Source organism: Convolutriloba macropyga, chromosome 1, assembly GCF_964194025.1.
Source record: "Convolutriloba macropyga chromosome 1, txConMacr16.3, whole genome shotgun sequence".
In the NCBI taxonomy this organism is placed as follows: Eukaryota; Metazoa; Xenacoelomorpha; order Acoela; family Convolutidae; genus Convolutriloba; species Convolutriloba macropyga.
Genome location: NC_134468.1, coordinates 20283398 through 20295991, shown reverse-complemented (window position 1 = coordinate 20295991; position 12594 = coordinate 20283398). Strand labels below are relative to the sequence as shown.

General features: G+C 31.9%; 2 protein-coding genes across 5 annotated transcripts in view; one reads left to right on the top strand and one right to left on the bottom strand.

Moving 5' to 3' along the window:
* Positions 1–2951: 2951 nt before the first annotated feature.
* Positions 2952–12594, bottom strand: part of LOC142336179 (uncharacterized) — a 48822-nt gene continuing 39179 nt past the window's right edge. For 2 of the 4 annotated variants that reach the window (XM_075384807.1, XM_075384817.1), the window contains exons 9-10: positions 11573–11695; positions 2952–3530 (exon numbers count right to left, since the gene is read on the bottom strand). In XM_075384807.1, coding sequence (XP_075240922.1) covers positions 3250–3530; positions 11573–11695 — 404 coding nt within the window. In that variant the 3' untranslated portion in view covers positions 2952–3249. The remainder of the gene's footprint in view (positions 3531–11572; positions 11696–12594) is intronic. The other 2 variants (XM_075384825.1, XM_075384834.1) reach the window with 1 other exon arrangement.
* LOC142336170 (ERO1-like protein beta) overlaps positions 3218–12594 on the top strand; it is a 459014-nt gene continuing 449637 nt past the window's right edge. The window contains exon 1 of the mRNA XM_075384794.1: positions 3218–3230. The gene's annotated coding sequence lies outside the window, so the exon portion shown is untranslated. The remainder of the gene's footprint in view (positions 3231–12594) is intronic.

Below are 12594 nucleotides of genomic sequence, written 5' to 3'. Positions count from 1 at the left end.
ATACTTTCCATTTTTGAAAACAATTAATTTCACAGCTATTCTTGTCATTAGATATCAACTGAATCCGTTAAAACGTTCATTTATATTTACATAGGAAGCAATTGAGACATGTCATTGTCCAATGTTCAATTGCGCAAAATTTCAAAGCAAATGGGATTAACGATTATTGTTATAATTTAAAAAGAATAAAAAAAATCCTTTGAAATGTACAAATATATAAAAACATAACATTTTATAAAATCTCGTAGTAATATTATTTACAACGCCGAGAAACAATTATTTGAAGCTAAAACTTTTCCAAAGATTAAAATATAGCTAAATGGAAACGGGCTGTGGACTGTGATTACACGGACTGATCTAAAAATCGACCGAAAAACTAATTAAAAAAAGACGAAGCACAAAACTCAAATCTACTTTTGAAAAAAAAAATTTCAAAAGTCATAACAGAACTTAGGATTACAACAAAAAGCAATGAGTTAGGTTTCAACACTTTAGGGAGCCATTTGGGCCTGCTAATAATGAGACTAGATCACGAGCCAATAAAAAACAAATCTATAAAGAAGACAAAACTTCAAACAATTTTATTACATGACACTGTTTAAGGCACTATAATTATAAGATGTTAACTGCAAGAACTCTAAATCTCCATTTCACGTTCATCTTAATATGAACGAGTCTTTCCTATCAGAGGACTACTTAGACAGGACAACATAAAGAAACCAAAAAAATTTGAACAGTATAGAAATCTCGATCACTTTTTATGAAACCAAATAGTCGAAGCAATCAGTCACAACGTATAACCTAGCGCAGAAAATGTTTGTCTCAACAAAAATAATTGGGACTTCTAATGAGTGAGATTGAATTACATGGTGGCAAAAATCAAAGCAAAAAAGATAGAGATGAAATTTTTTTTTTTAAAAGTGAAATTGAAAGTCATTAAAACAAACAGCTATAAAATGAAATCTTTAACTAGGTTGAGTTATGCGTCTTGGGAAAGCAATTAAGATCTATCGCTATTGGGTATATGGTGCAAAACAAGGAAAAGGAAGACGAACATAGGCAAAATCCAAAAAAGCCTGCAAAGTATTGCCAGATAACTGTGTCTCCGCCCAAAAAGCATAAACTATTCAACAAAAACAATTAACATGTCCAGATACGCCTTTTTTTACATTTTTGTGCATTTTCCTCACAATACCTTTCCTTAATTGGTTTGTCAATTGTACGATAATTCGACAAGGAAACTAAATGAACTCATAAAATATGCTTATATGAACAAAAATAAAGGAAGAACTGAAAAAGTGTAATACAAAATAAAGAAACTATTATTTGAATATAAAACCGTTAGCGACATTAATTTATAACTCAAAGGATTCGGTTTTGCCGCCTCTTTTTACAGGAACTACGCCCGAAGTTGACAGAAATATGATGAAATAGTGGCAAAGTTCAAAAATCCACCTATATTTTCTCAAAACAAATACATTCAAATTCGTTCCAAACATTAGATAACAACAGAAAAAAAAGCCTAGGTTCTTTTTATACTTTTTAAAACATAACTGATTCTTTGATTGGGAACACTAAGTCATTGGGCTACAAACATATTAAAAAATGAAAGCAAAAAGATAGAAGTCCATATAAGTTTTACGAAAACAATTAACCAGAGCCATATAAACAATGAGCTTAACTCCAGAATAAAATCTCGTCGGATCCCGTTTATTGTAAATAATATCTGTTGTTTAATTGAGCCCAGATTTGATATTCTTTACCGTAATTTACATAAAAAACATTTACATAGCGGAAATTTTTTGAAAAAAATGGTCCGCGCCAATAAAATCTAAACAATTTTTAACATAAGGATTCATAGTGATATCAAGATCAGCCCCGATGTTGCTGCGTCTCTAGCAAAACACTCAATAGTTGAAATGGTTGCGAGATAGATCAATTCTATACTAAATTTTACGTTTTGTCAAAAATAAATGTTGCATTTTGTATGATTACCGAGATTAAAATTGCAAAAAATTGGCAAAATTATTATTCCAGAAAATTCATAAAGCCAGCGGGTGTACAACTACCTTTTTCTGAGTCAAAAAAGAATCTGGTCGTCGTCTTAAAGTGTCTACTTCCAGCAAATTTAAAACAAGTGTACTAAAAAAGGCAAATTTCGTCCATTTTTGACGAAAAGAGTCTGAATTTTTAAAATTTTAGCATAAATTCTAGCAAATTAACTTCTATCGAACAATTCACCAACCCTCCTTTATCTTTAGAGATAAAATCTATATCACTACAGTAAACAAATCATATTTTAGCAAAACTGACGAAAATTTGGTCAAAATTGTCGAAAAATTGGACAAAATGTGAAAAAAAATAGCTGAAATACGTCTAATATTCACAAATTTTTAAACCTGGATAACTGCCTATGAAAAGCGAATATTGAAAAAATCTTTTTAATTCCATATTCTACACTGGACTGGCTTTCTAATGATACCACTCACAACTCTACGATTATTATATCGATCGGCCAAAATTGACTGAACAAAAAAAGTTTATAGTTCCTGAGTATATAGTTCCTCCCCCCTCAAGAGGGGTCGGAACAAAAATTCTTTCTACGTCAAAATCAGTATATATATTTATCATTTTCAAAATCACTGCAGCCAAGAAGAAAAATTAAATCATGGAGAAAATTTTGCGTTTGGTCTAGATTGCTATGTTTTAAAAACAAACACGTCAAAAACAAAAGCAATTCACGCAAAATAAGACAGGTTGGAAATCAGAATCTTTGACAGATCTATATTCTGCTCAGGTTTATAAAACTTGGGAATTATAATACTATTTTTTTAATCAAAATTTCTTATCTTAAGTGAGTTTTAAATACTTGGGAATTTCTTAGAATTAGAATACTATTTTTCATTAAAATTTCTTCTCTTTATTGTCATTCACAATTGAGCTTACTCACACCTTAATATGAGAACATGCTCCCACGTCTACTAGTATATTATAGTGTAATACAAACCATTACATGCAGTAAGCTAGCGAGCATACTTGGGGTGCTAAGAAATCAAAACAAATCTCGCGGAAGCATCAAGAATGAAAAATGTTGGTCTCAGTAATGATTATCTCTATCAGTAATGATTATCAGTAATGATTATCTTCAAAACAAATCTTGCGCGGAAGCATCAAGAATGAAAAATATTGGTCTCAGTAATGATTATCTCTATAAATGACTTATTAAATAGTTACTGTAAATTAAGTTTTTCATTGCAACGTGCATTTCTTTTTCTTGCTATCATCAGCACTCTTGTCGTGTCTAGACACGACATTGTATTTCTTTCCACTTTTTCCCTGTTTTTTGCCCTGATTTCGACCAGTCCCATCTTTTCCTTTTGACGTTGAGGGTGCAGCGTTGCTCCCACTCACCGCTCGATTTGATCCGGTCTGAGGTTGTCGTATGTTAATGTACGATCCCAGACTGCCTTCTTCAGTCGGTTTCAGCACCGATCGAGGAATGAACTCGTTTATCAGCTGAGCAATTCCTTAGATCATAACTGTTCCCTACCCCTCATCAGAATAAAGATAAAAATTACGTTTGATTTACAATTGCGCAGGTTTTCACCATTGCTTCTTTCGTAGTTTTTCTTTGCAAGGTATGATTGCTTTTGCCGTTTTCATGTAAGAAATTGCGTTTATTTTTTTCGTTGTGTACACTTCTATGTTACACTTTTGAAATTGGTTGAAAATATGCTCAACTGCTTTTTTGTTCCGTCAATTTTTGCCAACCGATACTCTCATTGTAGAGATTTGGGAGTGCTATCACAAAAACATCAACACAAAAGTTTTTTTGAGGGAATTATCGACGTATAGGTTGTGTCATCACTTGATATTTGACGCTATTTTATTAACTTATAGCGTCCTTTATGTTCATTTCTAGATTCTGTTGACCAGATTTTGTGTTATGCTGATAATTGCAACAGTTACTTGTTTCTAAAAACTCGCAGCGAAGATTCCAAAGCTAAATTTTGATTCACCGTGAACGTTTTTTGCAATCAGAAGTATCCGTACAGTATAAGTGCGCTGTCTTTTTTTAGAAATTTTTTGTCACACAACTTTTGTTTTCTTTTATTCTGAATTAAGACAAGTCATTTTTCCTCTCATGGATCTACTTTTGACTAGTCCATTTTAAACTCGTTTTTGCCAGCGTCTGTTAATCTCTTTGTAGTATTCGGATCTAGTCGTTGTTAATTAAAAGTCCAAACGGCTGCCTAAAGTTTGTAAGTGAACCTATCTATTACCTTCAGTTGATACGTGATGGCTATTAAGACTTTTAATTTATTTGATTTGAAACCAAAATCAGTGGTAATTTAAGCTTGGATCAATTCTTAATATTTCTGTAAACTTAATTGGCAGCATAATCTCAAAATTCACAGCTGACTTTTTGTTTCTAGTGACACAAAAATTAATTGGTTTGGTAGTCCTATTAATTTAGCGTTTCTAAATAAATGTTCTCAAATGTTGGTTTTGTGGTCGGCCGAAAAATTCGATTAATAGCCCCTATGTCTAATATGTTTCATATTAATAGTGTTTTGTTATTTTAACTTTTTTAATGAAAGGCCCAGTTGTATTTGCTGGTAGACCTGATCAGCATAAACAGTGAAGTGTTCATGGACTTTATGGAGTTTTTGTAGTCCATGAAATCATCTGTATATTTTTAAAGAGGTTTAGGTGAAGCTAATTATGTTCATTTGTTAATTGCCAAAAATTTTATTCGCTTTGACTTCCTTTCTGCTTAAAAATATCAACAACTTTTTGAGCCTTTCAAGTTTTCTGTTCTCCTTTTTGTCAGCATTTAGTTAGTTTTCGTTATTTATGGGTCTAAACCTTTTTGTAGGAGAACAAAAATTAATTATTTAGCTATTTTATGTGTTAACTGTTGCTATGATGGCTTTGATACCGCAATTTTTTATAAATTTTTTTCTTGGATAATTGCACATAGCTTTGAAATTTGTTTAGCTTTTTTTTGTGTTGTCACAAAATCATAATAAAAAACTCCGTTAAAACTAAATGAAGAACCACGTAATTTAACTTTTTTCAATTAATAAACTGTGTTTTTTAAAGCTTTAAAACTTTTTTTTTAGAATTGTTTGTAAATATTTTACTTTTGCCTGTATATATCTTTAAACCGTAGTCATCAAATTTAGTCTGACTAACAAATACTCCTTTCTCAACAAGACTCAACATGAGTTTCCTGAGGAGCAATATGCAACTCTATCATGTTCTCTTCAAATCGTTGTTAAGACTTTTTATTCATTTTTTATATTAAAAATAAATGGACCTACAAAATTTGACACTCTTTTGTTCTCAGTTTTGTTGAATTATTACCTATTAAGGACAGGTCGTATCAATTTGCTTTCCAGTGAAGGAAGAGTTAACTTCTTTGTTTTTTGTATTTGATCTTGTCCCAAGATATTTCGACTTTGTTACTAACTGTTTTGAGATAAATATATATATATATATATATATATATATATATATATATATATATATATATATATATATATATATATATATATATATATATATATTGAATCTTGGCCAGAAAAAATTCTGCTTTACTTTGCTGTGGTCTTGCCTCGTTTCTCTTGATAATGTCATATTGCATTGGCTCCCTATTGTTTTTTTTTAAATTTTTTTAGAAGTTCGAGTTTGTAATAATGTTTTGAACCATTCATGAGGAAGAATACCGACATGTTTTGGCTTCTTTTATTCGGACGATGAATATCAGATCTTGCAGTGAAACAAAAATAAACTTCTCACTCTTCGGCTTTTACGGACGCATCTACATAATTTTATAGCTTGGATTAAATTACATGGTTCATTTCTGGTGAATTGGCCCCCAGACAGATTTCGAAGAAATATTCAATTTCATTTTTATTTAAAAAAAACCAACACTGGCTAAATTTTTAGAGAAAAAACAAAGAATCGGTTAGGTTAAATGATTCCTATGGGGATTAAACTTGTAGAGGTTAATGAGTAGACATGATATTTATCAACTAGTCACAAAATACATCATTTCTTATCCAGGTTACGCAAACGTTTAGTTAGCACAGCATTTAGGAAATGGAAACCAATACAAGCCATATTATCTTTAATCGTTGACGCAATGATGCAATATTGTCAACTGACAATTGCGTTGAATGCTAGAAAACGAGGAACCGTTGTAACCTAAAAAAATTAACCTTCTGCTATTATCAGGTAATTCCCGTTTGACCGAGCCAGCCAATATGAAGTTCAGGAAAAAATTTCAACATTTCTTCAAGTACTCTGGAAGAAATTGGTCCGAGATCAATTGATCTCATTGACTAGGCAACAAAGTAAAATCTTGCAAAAACGCGATGATGGTGGGAATGCTGACATTCGATTGCTGTTTTGCAGGCTGAGTGCAAAAACGTGTATGCTGATGCTTCACTAGCAAAGATGTTGGAAAAAAAGTTTCAATCACAAACTTTTTAGTTTTTTAAGTGGAGACGTTCAATCCCGCTTAATTGTTTTAGTTTAATAAATTTGGAGGACGAAAAGCAATCAACGTTAGAAGCGTCAATAATCAAAGACGGAATGAGGGTAAATTTAATTCAAGTTCAGAACAGCAAATTTTTCTAGTTTTCAACCGTGTTTTCTGGATCAAGTTCTTGGTGCTTTCAATGACAGACAATATTTTCCTCAATTAAAGCTGCCTTCTTCTCCATCTAGCAGAAGAGATCGATGATAAGAAAGCACTTGTTGCACGAAAAATTTTCAGAAGCCTGGGTTTTAAAAATCATGAAACATGAATCAGAAGCACGGGTTCTAGAATCATTGTTCCGACCCAACTTGTGAGCGGGGGAGGTAACTATATGCTCGACTGGTTTTTTTTTCAACCAGTTTGGCCGATGGATATGGTTATCGTAAATAGTTGCGAGTGATAGGAACAAAAATTCTGTTAGGCGTAGAAGGCGAAATTAAAATTTTTATTTAAAATTTTCATTTTGAGAAGTTAGTGAGGTTTAAAGTTTTAGTGAAAATTTCACTTTTCACACCAAATTTGTTCACATTTTGTGTGGTTTTTTTGAATGTTTGTTAATTTTTGCTAATTATGATGAAATTTGCAATATTGTTGGGCTTCAGTAACCCCGAAACAATTTTGAGGCGATTTTTTGTCTCATCATTGTTTTTTTTATAATAAAAAGGTTTAGATTATCTTGATTTTTCAGTTTTTAGAGCCATTTCTAACTTCATTTTTGGGAGCATTTGAGTTCTGGTTGACTTTTTTCTCGTGACTTTGTGACCAGGTATAGAGATTTTAATGCACTTGTTTTCAGTGTTGAGTATATGTTTTTGATTGAATTTGTCTTTGGGTAACCAATAATTTTGTTGAGTTCTTCATTTTCTTCTAAGTTCAAATAATTACAGTAATGACAGTTCTCCTGGAAGTTCTAACTAGCTCTAAAACAAACTAAATAACGTACCCGTTTATAGTTGATGACATAGATTACATAAAAACTATTTGTTTTGGTAAAAACCTAATGAATGTTTGAGTTTTCGACTATAGATGTACTCTTTCTGTAGTTTTGTCACAGTATGAGCATTGACCACTCTCATTGATCAGTTTGAGTAAAAGAAATTTATCAATGGCTTCAGTTCACAGCTAATGCTTCTTACTACTGGTCAATAATGTTTGCAAACATATATGTGAATTCTCAGGTTAGAGCTTTTGTTTTTTTGTTGTCCTTCCCCCAAATCTTGCTCATTATTGTCTTGATAAGTCAACAAAAATAAATCTATGATTCTAAAGCTCCTTTCAATTGATATGTTACTATCTATCTGAAATTGATGCCATTTAGATATGCTAAAGACTGAAATTTCTGAGTTTTGTCAGTATTGGGTTCCGCGCTCAATTGGTTCCTGATTGAGTTGGCTGTTTACTATTGGAACTATCAGTTTTTGTGAATACCAGCCAGACCATATGAGACCATATGCCTGACCATTTACGCAATTAAGATCCAAAATCTGAATGTGTCAATTTGACAGCGAACACTCACAAACATCGTTTCAAAAACGATTACATTTATGGGGAAAAAATGTCTGCCAAAAAAATTTTTTTTCGACTTTTCAAGAAGTTCTATTTCATTTATTATTAAAGGAGTTTGCTGGTTCTTTGTAGATACATATGTAGATTTTTTTGGTGTTTTTGTCGGGTTTTCAAATTTTAAAACAAAAACCTTAAGAAATTTGTGTTTTATGAAAGTTTTTTCTATTTTATTTAAGCTCGCTCATGTGGTTTATGAGATCTGATAACAAATTTGTTAAAACCAGCGTTTTTTTATTTCAAAGTTTATCCAAGCAAGCCTGGCTCCTGACTTAGATTGTGATTATCACTCTTGTGTGATTTCTATTTGAATTTATGTTCTCCATTTAGTTATATCATTGAGTGCCATAATTTTCACCTCTTCTTTGTGATAATTCTAATTTTAGTTTTCCAAATCTAATCACTGAAAATCACTCAAAATTAAATACTGATATTATAACTCAAACGATTTTGAAATTAGAAAGTAGTATCTGTCGTTTCATTGTTTTCTAGTATTTTTCTAGTGAAGTAAGAAAAATGAACTCATTGGGTGTTAAATTTTTTATCAGCACAAGTAAGTTTTTTTAAGAATGTGTCATTAAGAGGAAGTTTTTTTTACCCAATGTGAAATAATGAGTGTAGCAGATGCATCTTTTACCCAAATGATGCAAAGACTCTACTTTCTGTATCGGTAAGTGAGCAACTACTGATTTTGCTGACTTTGCCACTCCGTGTTTTCATTAAACTTTTGTCCTCTTTTTTGTATGTTCTGCTGTCGCTACATAATAATAATAAAATGTCTAGTTAAATTATATCAAGACGAACTCAAATGAACATAATAAAAAGTTCATGTTTAAGCTGTTCTATGGAGGTGTTGATTGCTCTCATAATAATGATTTAATTAGTTCAAAAACTTTTGTAACGTCCTCAACAGTTTATTAGATTAGATAAGCTTGGAAAATTCTCCTTGAAAAAAGGTCAACAATAAGATTAAAACTGATTCCGGTTATCAGTATACTCAAGGATCTTTCACAACTTAACGCACAAGAGAGGTTGACTATTTTCTTGTAATAGTAAAAAAAAGTGTTCTAATTCAGTCCGCAGTTTCACTAGATTCAATGATTCAAAAATTTTGAGAGTTAGGCTTCTACATTGGAGGACAATATGCTTAATGCTAATACCAATTAGCAACAAACTCTAAGGAACTTTGTTAACTTTATGCACTATGTCTTTAAACATGAACTCTTCAACCCGAGGCTTTATCGGTTTAGCTCTTTTTTGATTTCTCGATATCGCCAATGAATAAATCTGACTTTGAACGAATTTGAGTAAAGTTGCTGAATCAATTTTATATTCTATTCAGTTGAAACACAGAGCGCTGTAAGTCAGAAGTCAAACCTGAAAAATGGCGACTATGTAGAACAAAAAAAGATGAAACGAATTTGAAAAAAAGGAGTGCGCCTAAATAATAATTTAAAAGGGAGTGCGCCTCATTTATTAAAACTTCATAAACCAAATAAAAAAGGGAGTGCGCCTAATTTATTAAAACTTCATAAACCAGTAATGAGACATATCTGAATGTAAATTACTATTTTTTGAATACCTGCTCATCGCTATAAAATTGATGCCATATAAATTTGTCAAACTTTAGGATTACTGACTGTCTCTGTTTTTGTTTTCCATCAATTTACTAATTTTTTTGTTATATTTGGCTACAATTTGTTTGCAACGGTGTTATCAATTATTTGGATTGCCAAAACGTTCAATTGGTTTGATCGGTAAGCTTTATTGTGACTTCTGAAAATTTTTATTTGGAAACGATTTGTTTCTGAATTTTGATTCAAAATGAACAACAGCTTTTGGAAAAATTTTTCGCTCTTCGATTTGTTCTGTTGCAATCTTACAATCTCATCAGCAAGATGCTCTAGCATCATTTGATACACATACCTCTGAGTTTTTGCATAGTCTTTTAAAACTTTCCATTTCTAGTGTGATTTTTTTGGTTTTTCGAGTTTTGGCGCAAAGTTTTTTTTGAATGAAACTAAAATCTTATTCAGGATTTTCTCTTTTGTTTACTTTTGCCTGCCAGTTTATATGAATTGGTTACAAAATTACTAGAAATATTGGTATATATGTTTCGTTTGAGGCCAAACATGACTAACCTCAATCGACGCTTACTCTGTTATTGTATACCTTGGGTAACCTCTGCTTTTCAGCATTCTTAATGTTAAATAATAATTGAGCGCAGAAACTAATTCTTTTTAACTCTGCACTCAATCATAAGTCTAATATGAGATTTAAAAATCAAATCAAAGTTAAATAAGGGCCACTTGTTACTTACAGATACTTACTCGTTACCTTACAGCTTTAGATTCGGTTTCAAAACGGGATAGATGTTGATCAATTTTTGGATCTCGATTATTTTTTTTGTTTTTGTTAAAATTATTTGTTCTCTAGATGAATTGTTTTTTTTCTACGTAAGATTTTGCATATCTATAAAATCTATAAAATCTATAAAATTTTAATTAACGAAATATGAACTAATTTTTCCAAGGCAATCTATCTCTCCTTCAACTGGTAGAAAATAGAGAAAAGATTGTGGATCAGAGATGTCGGAACGTTTTATGCCATTGCACATTAGCGAACCTCCTTGTTTCATTAAAAGTTTCTTGAGAACTCGAACATTATGCAAACCCGGGTCGAGGTGTCACCGCTAAAAATCGCTAAAAGATGTAAGATTTGCGGTGAATTTAAGTAAAAGTGTAAGATTTACGCTCAATGCAATGAATGCAGTGAAAAAAAATTTTTTAAGCGTTGAAAAATATTTTTTCGCTGCTTAAGCGGTGAAAGAAAATTTTTCACCAATACCAACAGAATGCGCTGAAAAAAATATTCACCGCTAACAGTTAACAGTAACCTGCGGTGAAAAAAATTTTTCATCTCCACCAGCAGAATGCTGTGAAAAAAAATATTCACCGCTTAAATCGCAAATCTTACAAATATTCACCGCTAAATTCATCTATTATTTTAAGTTCACTGGAAATATCATTGAAGTAATTGACAGATTGCGCAGTGGAATAAGAAGTTCCTGACATTCGGGAGGTGAGTGGTTCAAACCCCTGTACGGCAGTTTCTTTTTTGTAAGGTATGCGGTGAGAAAAAAATTTCATCGCAAAATTCAACGCAATTCTTACAAAAATTCGCCACTTTCAGCGCGTTCAAAGCTAAAGTTTTTTCACGAGAAAAAACCCGGGAAGAATAAGTTCCACTTTTACCCCACAAAAGAACAAACTGATTTAATCTGATATTCATCTCAACAGATTAGTTTTTCTCAACAGATTAGTTTTTTGAATTAGAGTTTCATTGGTTACAAAAAGGAAAATACGATTAATGACCAACACCACGACTGAGAAAGGGCTTAAAACTTTCTTCGATCGCAATTAGAAAGTTGTTAATTTTGGGGAAGGAAACAAATTCCTTTTCCATTGATGGCTGATGTCTGTATGAACATCTCTGCTCCTAATTGATCCACTAAACTCAGAATCTTATCTGGCTTTATTGAGGATGTGCGCCGATTCTTGTCTGGTTTTTCCGTCGGCGACTCTGTGAAAGCATTGAAACGTGTCATAAAATATTTTTCTATTTTTGAAATTCCCTGTTTTCCTTCCAAAAATTCAGCGTTTTTATGTGCATTAATGGCACAGCACCTTTTTCTTGGGAGCATTTCCTAAATAATTTTTGGAAAAATCCTTGGATTAGTACCGAACAATTTAACAAAACTAATTCGGCAAAACAAATTTAGTAAAAAAATTGTTGCTCGTTCACTAATTTTTGGAGAAACCAATTACAGCGGCACCAATTTATACTACTTTTATAACTTTCATGCTCACAGTATATATGCGTCAAACATAAAGTTCACTCATTACAGAAAAGAATTCGAAACGGCTTCTTGTTATATAGTCTTATTAAGATCTTAAATTTAAAACCTTAACCGTTTTACGCTGATCAAGTACTGTGTCTAACAATAGTTTTTAACTTTTACCTTGACAACAATATATCATTTGATAAAAAAGAGTCAGGAAAAAACTCACTGTCAAAAAACCTAACATATACCATTAAATAATATACCGTTAAAAGCATAACCAACTAACGTCGAGCAAATTGTTCTCAAATGACTAGCGAGTGGTTGGCTTCGTGAAAAGATATTTACAGGTTTGGGAGGCTAGCTTTTGTTTAATTGAAGGGGAGTGGCTGTGTGAATGTATGGAATCTGAATATTTAGGGTGGAGGTTTTACCCTATTCACAATTCCACAATTGTTCCTAGAATCTATCTTAGAGAAAACTACTGGACTGGATAGTAACTTCACAAAACCTACTACTCTTAACTAGACTGAAGGGTTATACCAGGCCCTCCGTTCAAGTCCTAAAGAAAGTATTTTCAGGCGCTATAGAACTGTAGTCAATTGCTAATAATAATGTTATTAAAATATGTTGGTAATGC